Source organism: Cyprinodon tularosa, unplaced genomic scaffold (assembly GCF_016077235.1).
Source record: "Cyprinodon tularosa strain WSP-4 unplaced genomic scaffold, ASM1607723v1 ctg369, whole genome shotgun sequence".
In the NCBI taxonomy this organism is placed as follows: Eukaryota; Metazoa; Chordata; class Actinopteri; order Cyprinodontiformes; family Cyprinodontidae; genus Cyprinodon; species Cyprinodon tularosa.
The window spans coordinates 1,365,472-1,379,346 of record NW_024039084.1 but is presented as its reverse complement, the minus strand read 5'-3'; the positions used below and the strand labels follow the sequence as shown (position 1 = coordinate 1,379,346).

The 13,875-nt window shown below is 36.5% G+C and overlaps 1 protein-coding gene across 2 annotated transcripts; it reads right to left on the bottom strand.

The window, feature by feature from the left end:
* LOC119790570 (E3 ubiquitin-protein ligase TRIM39-like) lies at positions 1–4,848 on the bottom strand. Of its 2 annotated transcripts, none has more exons than XM_038296157.1 (3): positions 4,618–4,848; positions 2,322–2,617; positions 1–2,234 (listed from the first exon to the last, which is right to left on the bottom strand). In XM_038296157.1, the coding sequence occupies exons 2-3, from the start codon at positions 2,590–2,592 to the stop codon at positions 1,180–1,182; spliced, it is 1,326 nt and encodes a 441-aa protein (XP_038152085.1). In that variant the 5' UTR covers positions 2,593–2,617; positions 4,618–4,848; the 3' UTR covers positions 1–1,179. The 2 variants fall into 2 exon arrangements, with proteins under 2 accessions (XP_038152085.1, XP_038152086.1); XM_038296158.1 differs by lacking the exon at positions 4,618–4,848 and adding an exon at positions 4,355–4,497.
* Positions 4,849–13,875: the final 9,027 nt, after the last annotated feature.

The window sequence follows — 13,875 nt, the reverse complement described above, 5'->3', positions numbered from 1 at the left end:
CATTGTTTTATTTATACTTTTCCTTTAATATGATCATCTTTTGTAACATTGTATTGTTTCAATTACCAAAGAATCTTCAAAACTATTTTAGAAATCCTTTCTTGATGAATTTATGTTGTTTGCAACCCTGAAAACACACAGCCTTTCCCAATAACATTTAGTCAAAAACAGCCTAAAGTACAGTATCATAGTTTGAGGTATAATAACACATCATTTAGCTCAGAAAGACTTCAACTGCTGTTGTACATCAGAATACATCTTTATTATATTACAAATTTGAGAAAATTTCAGCCATTTTTTAAATAGTTTATTCATATTTGCATTATTATTACTATTATTTTGAAACAAACAAGTTCAGCTATGAATTAATGCAGACATTAGGAGACCAACTCAAATGTAGTTCTCATAACTATCCAGCAGATGTCGCCATTCTGAACTGCGTCAAATGTATTTTCCGTGGTGTCCGGTTTAAGCCAGTAGCGTCATATCGGTTAATTTGTTCACAGGGCTTCGAAATTACCATCACTACCTTTTGGATGCTCTATGGTTCCGGTCTCTGCTACCTGAAAGTAATTCCTGTAAAACCAAAGAGAACTGGTACAGAGAATCTATTTTACAGAAACTGTTTCTGAGATTAACCACCGGGTTCACTTACGCTGAGTGGGGGTTGCAGAATTAAGATTATTGGGCTGCTATTCAGAAGATCTTTCCGATGTGACTCTCCCAGAAGAGAGATTCTGGCAAAGGAGGGGGAAGAATGGCAGTCTCACAGTATTATACTGAGTACAGCAGGGGGGCATGATATGACTTTGTGCAAATGTATTGTAAAGGTGGTTGTTCAAGACATCTGGTGATGATGAATTAATTGGACAGAACATGTTAGCGATGGAACGGTTGGACAGGATGAAGGAAGAAGACACAGATGATTCATGGGTATAGTGGAAGGAGATGAAGATAGTTGGTAAAAAGTAGAAAACGTTCAATCTCGGGTGGGGTGGAGACAGGTGGGGAGTAAAGCAGACAGTTGGTATTTTGTAGGGAGGACAGTGAAAATAACCCCTCTTTCTTGTTTGTTACACACTAAAGTTACAGTTGATAAAAAAAAATGAAACCATAATTCCTAGGATTTATAAAATGAATGTTGAAGTTACGGTAGCTAAGTGCTTATTAGGTAGCAGACTAAGGAGAAGAGATGACCAGAGGGTCAGAGTTTAGATGACTATTATTGCCTCCAAAACTGAAGAATGGATAAAGGCTTTCCTTAAAGGAGCATTTTGAAAATCCACGAATCATTTCTCCAGAATCCACGTCACAAAACAAGACCAACCCCTTCTCATAATTCACATAAACACCCACTTTGTTCACCAGAGCTTTTTGAAACAAATCCACACCAGCTGATTTATCCCCGTCTCCATCCCTTAAGCTAAATTTCCAGAGATCAGCACCGGGACCCGTTGCCGTTGGTCCTTGCCTGCCAATCGATCTATAGATGACTCCTAAATCCCAGGAGCTTTTTTGTCCTACCTCTACCTCAAAGTAAGAGCTCCCAGATGAAAGGCTGTCCTTGCCCAACACACTGATGTCCTCTGGCCTGTCTGGGAAATTTGGCTGAGTAGCTCTGCAGTGAACTTGTTTCCCATCTTGAGATATAACGAGCTGGGGATGTGCTGTTAATGGATCTAGAGTCACGTCTACTGCAAACTGCTGCATCCAGATTAGTTTGGCTTTTTTGTAAAACTTCTTCATCTCTTCACTGAGTGCTACTTTCAGCTTATCCACAGAGGTTTTTACACTTTCGCTATAAGACGGTTTAGTTATGCTGATCTTTGTTAAGTTGGAGGTTTTAACATCTTGGAGAAACTTCTCGTCATCTTCTGTGAGGAGAAGATGTTCCAGCTCAGCTTCTTTCTGGCTAAGCTCTGATATCTCCTGCTGTAGATCCTTGATGATTTCTTCAGCTTGCTTCTGTGTAGCTTTCTGCTCATACTCGATGACCTCGGTGAGATGGGATAGACTTTTCTCAACCAGCTGAACTAAACCAGCGAAGGCGAGCACGCTCTCTTCTGTCTGTCGCTCTGCAGACTTCCTGCTGAGCTCTGCTGAACGTTGGATCTCACAGATCTTCTCCTCTCTCTCTTTTATCTTCTGACTTATTTCTGTCCTCATTTCATCAAGTCTGGCCTTCTGCTTTGCACTTTCACCATTGGAACCAACACCATTCCCGATCCTTGGGCCTAATTTGAAGCAAAAATCGTTAATTTGATCAGACCAATGGAAAGCCATACGTGATAATAAAAATACCTTATCAATCTGATATTTACCATTTTCAAGCTTATCTGTCTGCTTCAAGTTTGTTTTTAACAGCTGCTGTGCCAAATCATTCCTGTAGATCTTCTCTAAAACCAGCGTGGATGTCCTCAGAGCTTCCTCACAGCCATACATTTGCACCAGCAGGTCCACCGTGTCCTGGCGGTCGGCCTTTTCCAATCGAGACGCTGGGAAATCCTCTTTCAGCAGCCACTTGAATTGCTTGAACTCATCACTAGTCAGGTTTTCTAGGGTCTTCCAGAGATGCTCTTTGGACGATGTCATTGTTGGTCTGTTCCTTGGTGGGACCCTAAACAAGAGGAAGAATAAATGAGCTTACTGCAGATCTGGAATTAGTTCAAATTATGATAAGTACATTTTATGTGTTTTGTGTTATTATATAGGAGGCATCTGACAGATAATGTAAACCAAATTATCTTTTTATTGGATAGTAAAGGCTTATCTCTTATCTTATCTAAAGCCATGAAAAATACCTGAAACATAGAATTGTCAAGCTGTCAACATTTTAACACAGACCATGCAAAGGTAAATGCAAGTATATGAAATAAGCTTCTCTGTTGGTCAAAGTTTATGCGAAGGAGTCAAATGCAGGACATTCCTGGAAGAAAACCTATTACAAGCTGTAGGAGACCAGAGACGACAGGAGAACGAGTTAACCAAGTTTTAAAACGGTCTAGTCAAAGTCCAGACATAAACTTCAACTTTGAATCTATTGCAGATCTTGATAATTGGTTTTCAGTGAACTCAAGCTGCTTAAAAAAACAGTTATGGGTAAATAATCCATTGTAATTGTAACCTATAACCATTCACTTCAGTTAAATTTACCAGGTGAGTAAAAGCCTTCGCAAAAAAAACAACAAAATATAACCAAATAAGAAGCAAGGGTTTCATTTTCGTTTCTAGACAAACTGCCGGACCCGTCCATAAACAGAGAGTTCAACAGAACCTTTGAGCATAAACCAAACAGCATTCTGTCCGGCAGAGTTAAGGAAGGTCTTGATCTTTTTTGGAGGCAGAAAAAAGGCTTAATGAGATGTTTTACCAAACCACATTAACTGAATCAACGTAATGGGAAATAGGTAAAAATAGTGACACTTTATGATCTACCAATTATCACTCATTCTATAAAACTAACAGGTTCAGTTAAAGGTATTTCCTACTTCTGCCCCTGATGAACACATTAATCCAGAGGGTCTGACTAGATAGAGAATATGGTCTTTTCCTGAAATTCTGTGATTTTTTTTTTTACACCAAAAGTAACAGGACCTTCCTAAAGTTCATATTTTGTCTCAGCGGTCTATAGAATATTTTAACCAGATATTTGGGGATCGTTAAGATTTTATGTTGCCTTTATGTTGTTTTAAGTCAGGATCGGTTCTAAACTTTGATGCCATTTCTTCACAATTTCTGTGTCTTATTTTTTTATCATTACATTTGATCACTGCTGCACTTTATGGAATGGAAATGTAATTTACTGTCTGAAAGCTGTACTAATTCCGTTTTGTATACACTCTGTGTAAACAAAATGACAATAAAAGTTCTCTGAGTCTAAGACCTCTGACCCCTACCGAAGCAGTGAGGCCTGCAGAGCTCTAGATGTTCTGTGTTCTTCTGTGACCTCCTGGATTTTCTGCAAACCAGCTCTTGGAGCATTTTTGTTAATTCGGCCTCTCCTTGGAGTGTTCTCCACTGTTCTCTCCATTTTTCTCACTTTGTAGCCATTTCCAGATCGACAGCGACTGTTTCGCATCCATGCTCAAATATTTTAAGATCGGCACCTGATACATTGCTTTATAAGCCTACTTATAAGCCACTTACTGTTAGATGGGTTATTTTTAGATGATTTCTTTACTTTAAAGCCTTGGAGATAATCAGACTATTATAATCAATCTTAGATTTCTAAACAAGTCTTTATAGCTGACTCAGACCAATGTGCATAACTTGTTTTCTCTCAGTGAATAAGCATAAATCATGTATTTGACAATCTAGAGCAAGTGATTAAAAAATGCAACATTAGAAATCAAACCTGCAGATGGATGAGGTTTTTGACAGAGCTTTATATGTTGGTTCAGAAAACACCCTTAAACATAAAGTTGAATTCAGACAAAGCTTCCTAATCTCATCAGAGACGATTAGAGAACAACCAGTCTACTGTCTCCCAGTCTGAACGTCTGCTTTGTGGGGAAAAACAGAAAGCGGAAGTTGAACTAAAATTAGCCAAAAATCAGCATACGTTTTGTGATCTTTGTTTTAAGCCAGTAAAAGAAAATAACATGAACGTTAACTTACCGGTATGAATTCAAACCCGTTTCTTGTCCTCCCCCGTGGCTCCTTCCCTTATCACCCAACTCCAGACCTGTCTGACTGGTTTATGCATTAACCTTTGAATAGGGAGGAAACGGTTTGCTTCAAGCAGGCGTGTCCTAAGTTGATCTTGAAGTGCCGTTATACTGCAGGTTTTCAGCGTTTTCAACTCTCCTGATCCAGATGCATGCAGTGCATTGAAAGTTCCTTCATAAATCATCTATTGAAAGAAATTGTGATGAAGCAGAGAGACGCTTATAACTGGCTTTGAGAAACAGATGATAGGTTGTAATTCTAAAAAAATACCACTAGATAGGGTTAAAGTCTCACTTTTCAGCACCACATCTGGATTGGGTTCCATTCGTTTCACAACTGCTGCTATTTGCAGGGCCCAAAAAATACTGAGGTCATGAGTTAGAAGCTCTATGGCGTCATGCTCCCCTGGAAATGTTTTTAATGACATTATTTAAATCTAAACCTCCTCGGTTATTGTCATTCTTTTCCTTCTAGCAACTTCTCTTTCTCATGTTTCTCTTCCTGCCTCTTTATCTTTAATAACACCTGTTTTTTCCATTTCTCTGTTCCTCTTTTAGAGCGGATGTAGATTTGACCAATCACAGGCCTCCTGTGGTTACCTACAATTTTAGAGATGCGCAGCAGAGTGTCTGCGGAAGGGGCGGCGTATCTGCGTTAACTGTGACATACATGCAGACGACCTGGTTTCTGAGCATAAACAGCCTTAAGCAGTTAGAATTGTGTCACAAAAGACATTACAATATAATTGAAATTAGCTGATTTATATTTACTTTAGGTTTTTAAAATAGACACCCAAGTACTCTTACACTATTATGTTGATGATGGTGCATAATCTGTTCACTCTTGTCAAGGAAAGCTTTAAACATATTTCTATTATAATTTAACACAATACCTCAGTAATCATGCTTTGAAGCTCTGGCTTTTAAAACATACAGTTCTGGCATCGTATTTTCCTTTCCTAGTACCTGCTCTCCCTCCATCTCTCTCTTTATTGCTCCTCTTGCTGCTTGGCCCAAAGATACGTTTGGTTTGACTCAGCCTTTTCCTCCCTATCATGTGTTCCCTTTAGTGAAGAATATCAACACAGAAAAATCCCAAACTGATTTCTGCCATTTTAGCATCATGTTTCAATGTTTTTTTTCATTTCAGCACATTTTGATATGGAATTAAATTAGTTTCTTTGGACTGAGAGCTGCCCAATGTCAAAGTATAAAATAGAAAACTAGCTATAAGTATATATATTGAATAAGAAAAATTAAGTATGCTAATATAAGCAATTATATAAAATAAATAAACATAGGATTCTAAAACATTACAACAGTTGTAGATTAAAAAGTGGGGATTTCTGAGGCATTTGGAAGGACCATGGTGTCTGTTGAAATAGAGGTAAGTTACCATAGAAAGTATCTATTGTTATGATTATTTTGGATATATACCTGATTTTTTATTTTGTTTCTGTGCAGGACTTCCTATCCAGTGTGTTCTGTTCTTTGCCGTTTTGCTGCGTTAAGCTCAGGCATCCCGCAGAAATAGAAAACAGGTTCAACATCCAACACTGAGTAATCAATGCTAAATAAATGCTTCATTTTCAATTGTCGCACAGCACATATTCCCAAAACTTTGAGCCACTCTTATTAAACACTCGCACTTCTTTTGGATCTTCAACAACACCTGACATCTTTATATGAGACCAAGATCATCGTCCTATAGTCAGTTTCAGTGTATTATCTATTTTTCTTTTTTATCACAGTTTAAGCAACAACAACAACCAAATAGTACAAACTTGGTGTCAATGAGTAGGACTCATTGAGGACATACTCACTGAGTAAGTCCATTTGGAGTTGAGTACGTGTGTAACAAGTATGTATGGCTTGAAAGCAGATGAAAATGGACTAAGAGAAGATTGAGTTAATGTAGTCTGGTATGGCAGGATGTTTTGACACTTATTAACAGCATTCTGCTCTCTGTTTTTCCATTTGTAGATCACTAAAATAGGATCCTTCCTTGTCAAAATCACATTCCAAGTCAGAACTATAATAATACATTTTCTAAATTACATTAATTTCTAGGAGAAACTGCTTTTCAGAAAGTAAAAAAAAAAGAAATGTTACTAGTAAGAATAATGTTTGATATACCAAGAAATGGTCATTGATTTTAATTGGCTGTTTGGACATTTATCCATTTGACTAAATATGTATTTATAATATCTGACATACATTTTTTTTATATCGTAGAGAAGAGGGAATGTACACATCAGGATTTGATCTAAACCTATACTGGAGGCTAAAATCATGGAAACACACACGCTTCTGGAGCAGTTTATACCCGATGCCAGCCAAAAAAAAACATGCTTCTTGAATCTTCAGTTACTTTGTAACAGTATGCTCGCCCTCAGTGGAGTTACATCACAACTCACCCCAGCAATCTACAACAGGATTTAACTCAGTAACTTGGGAGTTTTGTATTGCCTACTTATAACAGTCAAGATACCACACATTTCTTACTATTCTAAATAATATAATAGGAATATATATATCTGAAATTCATTTCTAGATGTTTACTTTAAGGATGTTTATTTTAAATATGGAGAATTTTATTCTCTCTATTATCAAAATGATCAAGCGGCCTGCCATAGGCTGCTGTGACCTCAATAAAATGAATATAGAGATTGATAAAGTAATTCTGATTATGGGAAAAACTAGTCATCAAAATTAAACAAAATAAACATCTGAAATATATGAGTTTGTATGTAATGTATGAATATAATATACAAGTTTCACTTTTTAAATGGAATTACTGAAATCAATCTACTTTTTCATGATATTCTAATTTTATGACCAGCACCTGTATTTTTACTGCGTGTCTCTGTGGGAGTGGGGAGTACCAGCATGTTAGACGATGGCTTCACCTTTTTATGGCAATCAGCAATCCAGTGAATAAATAGAGATCAGTGCAACAGATTTTTATGGGTCTTAGTTGTGGTTGACTCTTCAGTATTGCATTCCCTTCATTTTACTATATTTGTTTACTCATTTTTATGCCATATAAAATCTGTTGCCTGTTTATTTTCCTCCAGTTAAAAGGCATTTATCTTGAATGGAGCAAAAAATACTGCTTGTCATTTTTTGTGGTATTGGTATTACAGTAATCATAATAATTAGCCAACAACTCATGAACACCTAACATATTGTGCGTAAATTACAGGTTGTGGGGATTGTGGTAATGTGGTGGTGGCTGCAAAACATGCATGTCTGCTTAAATGAAAATGAAGCATTATCATGCAGGCTGTTACTAACTGTTTCCAGGCCAAAGGTGACCTTCAGGCTTTAAGCTCCACATAAGGCCTTGTATTTAGCTCCATCCACCAATACAATAACTTTCACACAGTTTACATACAATGGAAAAAACTCAAATTTAATCCTAAAAACCATAAAATAATAGAACTTAGTTTGGTTTGTCATTTCTTAAATGCCCAGCCATTTACATCAGGCCATTTCCTTAACAGCAATCCCTCCTCCAGAACAGACATGAGGCGATTGCACTTCAACAGGAAGAAACGTCCAATAAAATCAGGCTCAGTTTGGACGCCAAAACTAATAATAATCATTTATGTAGCACTTTAAAAATAACTGCAGCTGCAACAAACAACAAGAAAGAAAAATACTAAACAGAGAAAAAAAGCTAAAAAATTAATTTCCTTTTTTCCCCCTAAAAAATAGGAAAGATAAAGAGACTGATCTACAAGAAACTTGTATAATAAGGAAATGTGAAGCAGCAGCAGTTTAGTTTACAGTCTTAAAATAGTTAAGAACACTGAATCCAGTTGTTCATATTGGATAAAAAACACAAACAGTGAACATAGCTTGAATTTGATTTTATTTCAGGGTTTGGAAAAAAGTGAATTACTTGGATTAACTTAGATCAGTTTGTTTAATCCATGCACTTTGGCGTAAAGGTCTGCAACCTGAGAATAAAGTGTTAAGCCTTTTATTGCACACATAACATTAAAAGGGCGTTTTTTGACAGTAAAAAAATACATTTTATTATATCAAGACATGCCTATCTGTTTATTGTGAACATAACTGAAATACAAAATAACAGCAAAGCATCTGAAATGTTGGGATATTCCTTTGAAATTATATCACAAGAACAAGTAGCTACAAACCCCACCTGCAAAATGGGACCCGATTGGCAGGATGTTTGGGAAGTTTCCGGACCTCTGGAGGTGGCTGCTTAGTACTACATACTAAGTACTTAGTACTTATCTAGTAGTTTTCCAGCCAGATGATCAAAGCACTTGAGGAATGGAGGAGAAAGGAAATCTGATCCTAAAAGGGTTATAGTCCAAAGAACACAAAGTGTAATTCAGTTCATATAGCAAACATTTAGAAACACTTAAATTAAATGTTCAGGAAGTTCCTGTGTGATGCACACTGTGGTGCATGTGGCTTAGATATTTTAGATCTAACCCATCCTGTTGTCAGCTATTGGGTTTCTGCATAAAGCGTTGGTTAGTGCTGTGCTTCCTCTTCTTTGGAGCAGCTGTTTGGGACAGTAACAGATGTAGCATCATTCTGAGGTGCTTTGAAGGATGAGAGAACGCAGCAGATGCTGAATGCATCCACATACATTGTTTGGCAGTTTAAAGAATTGGTACATTTTGAAGTACAACTAATTCCAGATCAGTATTTTTAAAATTACATTTAGAAATATAATGCAGTGATGATACCACCCAGGTCTTTTATTTTGAAATGTTATGGTATTTTGTATATTAACTCAATAGGCTGTATGACTGTTTTGGATGCCACCGACCATTGAGTCTCACAAAACATTAAACCTGAGAAAATTGTGCAATTTAAATATAAATGCGATTATTCTGTGGTCAGAGAGCCTTGTATTAATAAAAAGTTTGCCAAAATAACCTAATAGATTTTCTTTTTTTTTTTTCTTACATGTTTTTTAAAAGTTGGTGTTGGATCTAAACTGATAAAGTGATTCCTTTACCTTCTAGTAGGATTCTTATGGCTGTTAATATGCAGCTTATCATTGATAACAGCCGCTTCGGCCGCCTCTAAAACTGTAAGTTTTATCTACTCTTTCTGTATTTTATAGTTTTTATCTACTTTTTTATTTATTTATCCTTTTTTAAACGGTGTTTTAAAGCTTTACTGTTTCAATCACATGGATTTAATGTGGTGATTAAAAAACAACTCAGTTGAAAAGATAAGAGATTTATTTGTTTATGGTTTGTTTAATATGAGCGGCATGTGGATAATTTTCTTTTTACAGTACATTAAGAACTATTGAAATTATTTTCAGATTATACATAAATATATTAATAATTTCTGTGAAAAAAAAGGAATCACTTTAGGGTTAGGATTAGGATTCATTTGATAATAAAAACCTACTGAGCCTACTGGAACATAGGAGACACAATCTAAAGCCATTCAATGTTACTGATAACCTCTCATAATGGCCATTTAATGGCATGATAACATCCAAAGCTGCTGCAAAGAGACACTTAGTATTTACTGTGTAATGGAAGACAGAATCAAACTGAGGAAGAACCCCATGAGATGATGCACACATCCTACCTGTTAGAACAACATTTGTATTCTTCATCTTCACCTGCTTAAGGGTGATTGCACCTAAATAGATACGCTGATCCAATACCATTCAAGCAATAAACTAGTTTTTCCCATAATCAGAATTACTTTATCAATCTCTATATTCATTTTATTGAGGTCACAGCAGCCTATGGCAGGCCGCTTGATCATTTTGATAATAGAGAGAATAAAATTCTCCATATTTAAAATAAACATCCTTAAAGTAAACATCTAGAAATGAATTTCAGATATATATATTCCTATTATATTATTTAGAATAGTAAGAAATGTGTGGTATCTTGACTGTTATAAGTAGGCAATACAAAACTCCCAAGTTACTGAGTTAAATCCTGTTGTAGATTGCTGGGGTGAGTTGTGATGTAACTCCACTGAGGGCGAGCATACTGTTACAAAGTAACTGAAGATTCAAGAAGCATGTTTTTTTTTGGCTGGCATCGGGTATAAACTGCTCCAGAAGCGTGTGTGTTTCCATGATTTTAGCCTCCAGTATAGGTTTAGATCAAATCCTGATGTGTACATTCCCTCTTCTCTACGATATAAAAAAAATGTATGTCAGATATTATAAATACATATTTAGTCAAATGGATAAATGTCCAAACAGCCAATTAAAATCAATGACCATTTCTTGGTATATCAAACATTATTCTTACTAGTAACATTTCTTTTTTTTTTACTTTCTGAAAAGCAGTTTCTCCTAGAAATTAATGTAATTCAAACCACCTGCAAAAGCCTTTAAATGGTCTTTCAGTCTAGTTCTATAGGCTACACAATCATGGGGAAGACTGCTGACTTGACAGTTGTCCAAAAGACGACCATCGACACCTTGCACAAGGAGGGCAAGACACAAAAGGTCATCGCTAAAGAGGCTGGCTGTTCACAGAGCTCAGTGTCCAAGCACATTAATAGAGAGGCGAAGGGAAGGAAAAGATGTGGTCGAAAAAAGTGTACAAGCAAGAGAGATAACCGCACCCCGGAGAGGATTGTGAAACAAAACCCATTCAAAAATGTGGGGGAGATTCACAAAGAGTGGACTGCAGCTGGAGTGAGTGCTTCAAGAACCACCACACACAGACGTATGAAAGACATGGGTTTCTGCTGTCGCATTCCTTGTGTCAAGCCACTCTTGAACCACAGACAGCGTCAGAAGCGTCTTGCCTGGGCTAAAGAGAAACAGGACTGGACTGCTGGTGAGTGGTCCAAAGTCATGTTCTCTGATGAATGTAAATTTTGCATTTCCTTTGGAAATCAAGGTCCCAGAGTCTGGAGGAAAAGAAGAGAGGCACTTCATCCACGTTGCTTGAAGTCCAGTGTAAAGTTTCCACAGTCAGTGATGGTTTGGGGTGCCATGTCATCTGCTGGTGTTGGTCCATTGTGTTTTCTGAGGTCCAGGGTCAACGCAGCCACATACCAGGAAGTTTTAGAGCACTTCATGCTTCCTGCAGCTGACCAACTTTTTGGAGATGCAGATTTCATTTTCCAACAGGACTTGGCACCTGCACACAGTGCCAAAGCTACCAGTACCTGGTTGAAGGACCATGGTATCCCTGTTCTTAATTGGCCAGCAAACTCTCCTGACCTTAACCTCATAGAAAATCTATGGGGTATTGTGAAGAAGAAGATGCAATACACCAGACCCAACAATTCAGAAGAGCTAAAAGCCACTATTAGAGCAACCTGGGCTATCATAACACCTGAGCAGTGCCACAGACTGATCGACTCCATGCCACGCCGCATTGCTGCAGTAATACAGGCCAAAGGAGGCCCAACTAAATACTGAGTGCTGTACATGCTCATACTTTTCATGTTCATACTTTTCAGTTGGCCAACATTTCTATAAATCCTTTGTTTTTATTGGTCTTCAGTAATATTCTAATTTTCTGATATGATGAATTTGAGATTTTCATTTGTTGTCATTTGTAATCATCAAAATTAAACAAAATAAACATCTGAAATATATGAGTTTGTATGTAATGTATGAATATAATATACAAGTTTCACTTTTTAAATGGAATTACTGAAATCAATCTACTTTTTCATGATATTCTAATTTTATGACCAGCACCTGTACCTACCTGTGTAGCATTTGGCTGCAAAAACAAGCAGTGTGCCGACTGTTGAAAGACGTTCCACAATCAGTGGATGAACTAACCAAGAAAATCCACATATTCGCCAATGAATCCTACAGTATAGCATGTCGCATAAAATTAGTCAGGCTATCTTGGAGTGACTTAAAGATTTTGACTAAATTAGCCATTGATGTTGTGTCTAACTTAAGAAAATAGAAAGTAGAGTAAATAGAAAGTAATTCACTGTGAAATGTCAATGTAATATTTCTTTATTAAGCGGATGACACTGTCGTGTTTGTTGATTTCTCAATTGGAAAAAGTCTGTGCTGAAATATATTGCATGTTAGATTGACGGAAAAAAAGCAACTCAGTCATTCAGCCCCTATATATATATATATATATATATATATATATATATATATATATATATATATATATATATATATATATATATATATATATATATATATATATATATATATATATATATATATGAATTACCAGACATATAAGATGTAATTACCATATCAGTGTAATACATACCTATATATTACATTACATCAATTTAGCACTTTTGGCACAATGTATTTTTACGCTCCATGAACACATTAATTTTATTGTGGTGGATTTGTATAATATGTTACATTACATGATTATATGTTTTCTAGAATGCAATGTGATGTGCCAATTTATTTATTTTTTATTATTATAAGTTCCAGTAATCTACTGATGCTATGAAATAGCAAGTGTGTGTCAAAGTGATAAATTTATCTTTATTTTAAAAGTCTCCCTCAAAAGGAGAATATAAATGTTGTTTGATGCTGTAGTGCATAAGCTGTTTACATTGCGACCGGTTGAACAAGGGAGTACCAATATGGCGGCCGGTGGCTTCACTTCAACCCTGTACTACCAATGGGTAAACAGCAATCCAGTGAATAAATAGAGATCAGTGATCTGTTGTGCTGCTTAAACATGTTGTGTTTGTTTGAATCGAACCATAAACATTGAGGAGAGGAAACTGAGCCATGAGATCATCAAGCTTTGGAAGATTCATAGGGAGGAGCTTATCAAAGCCAAACATCTGCAGAATGCAAGAATTAGGACAAATGTAACAGAATCTGCAGAGTCTGAGTGGAGAGGAGGCAGACAGAGAATATTAGATTTTTTCCTTAAAGAATAATACATTTGAAGTGTTTGTTTCTAGAGGAAAAAACATGTTCTCCTCAATTTAACCTAAAAACAACTAATTAGAGGTTCATCTTTCAACAGGATGGCTGTAAAAATACAGAGATACATCTGCATGGTTAAGTATGAAACATATGTCTGTTTTAAAATGGCCTAGTCAAAGCCCAGACTTAATCTAACCAATATGTTGATAACAAGACTTGCAAACTAAAGTTCTCAGGTGCTACATATCCCCTATAATTAAGCTGGAGCTGCTTTCCTTGTTTTGCATGTGGGAGGGGTCTGATGGGGGAGGGGTGTGAGGGAGGAGGCTTCGGCTGACAGAGGTA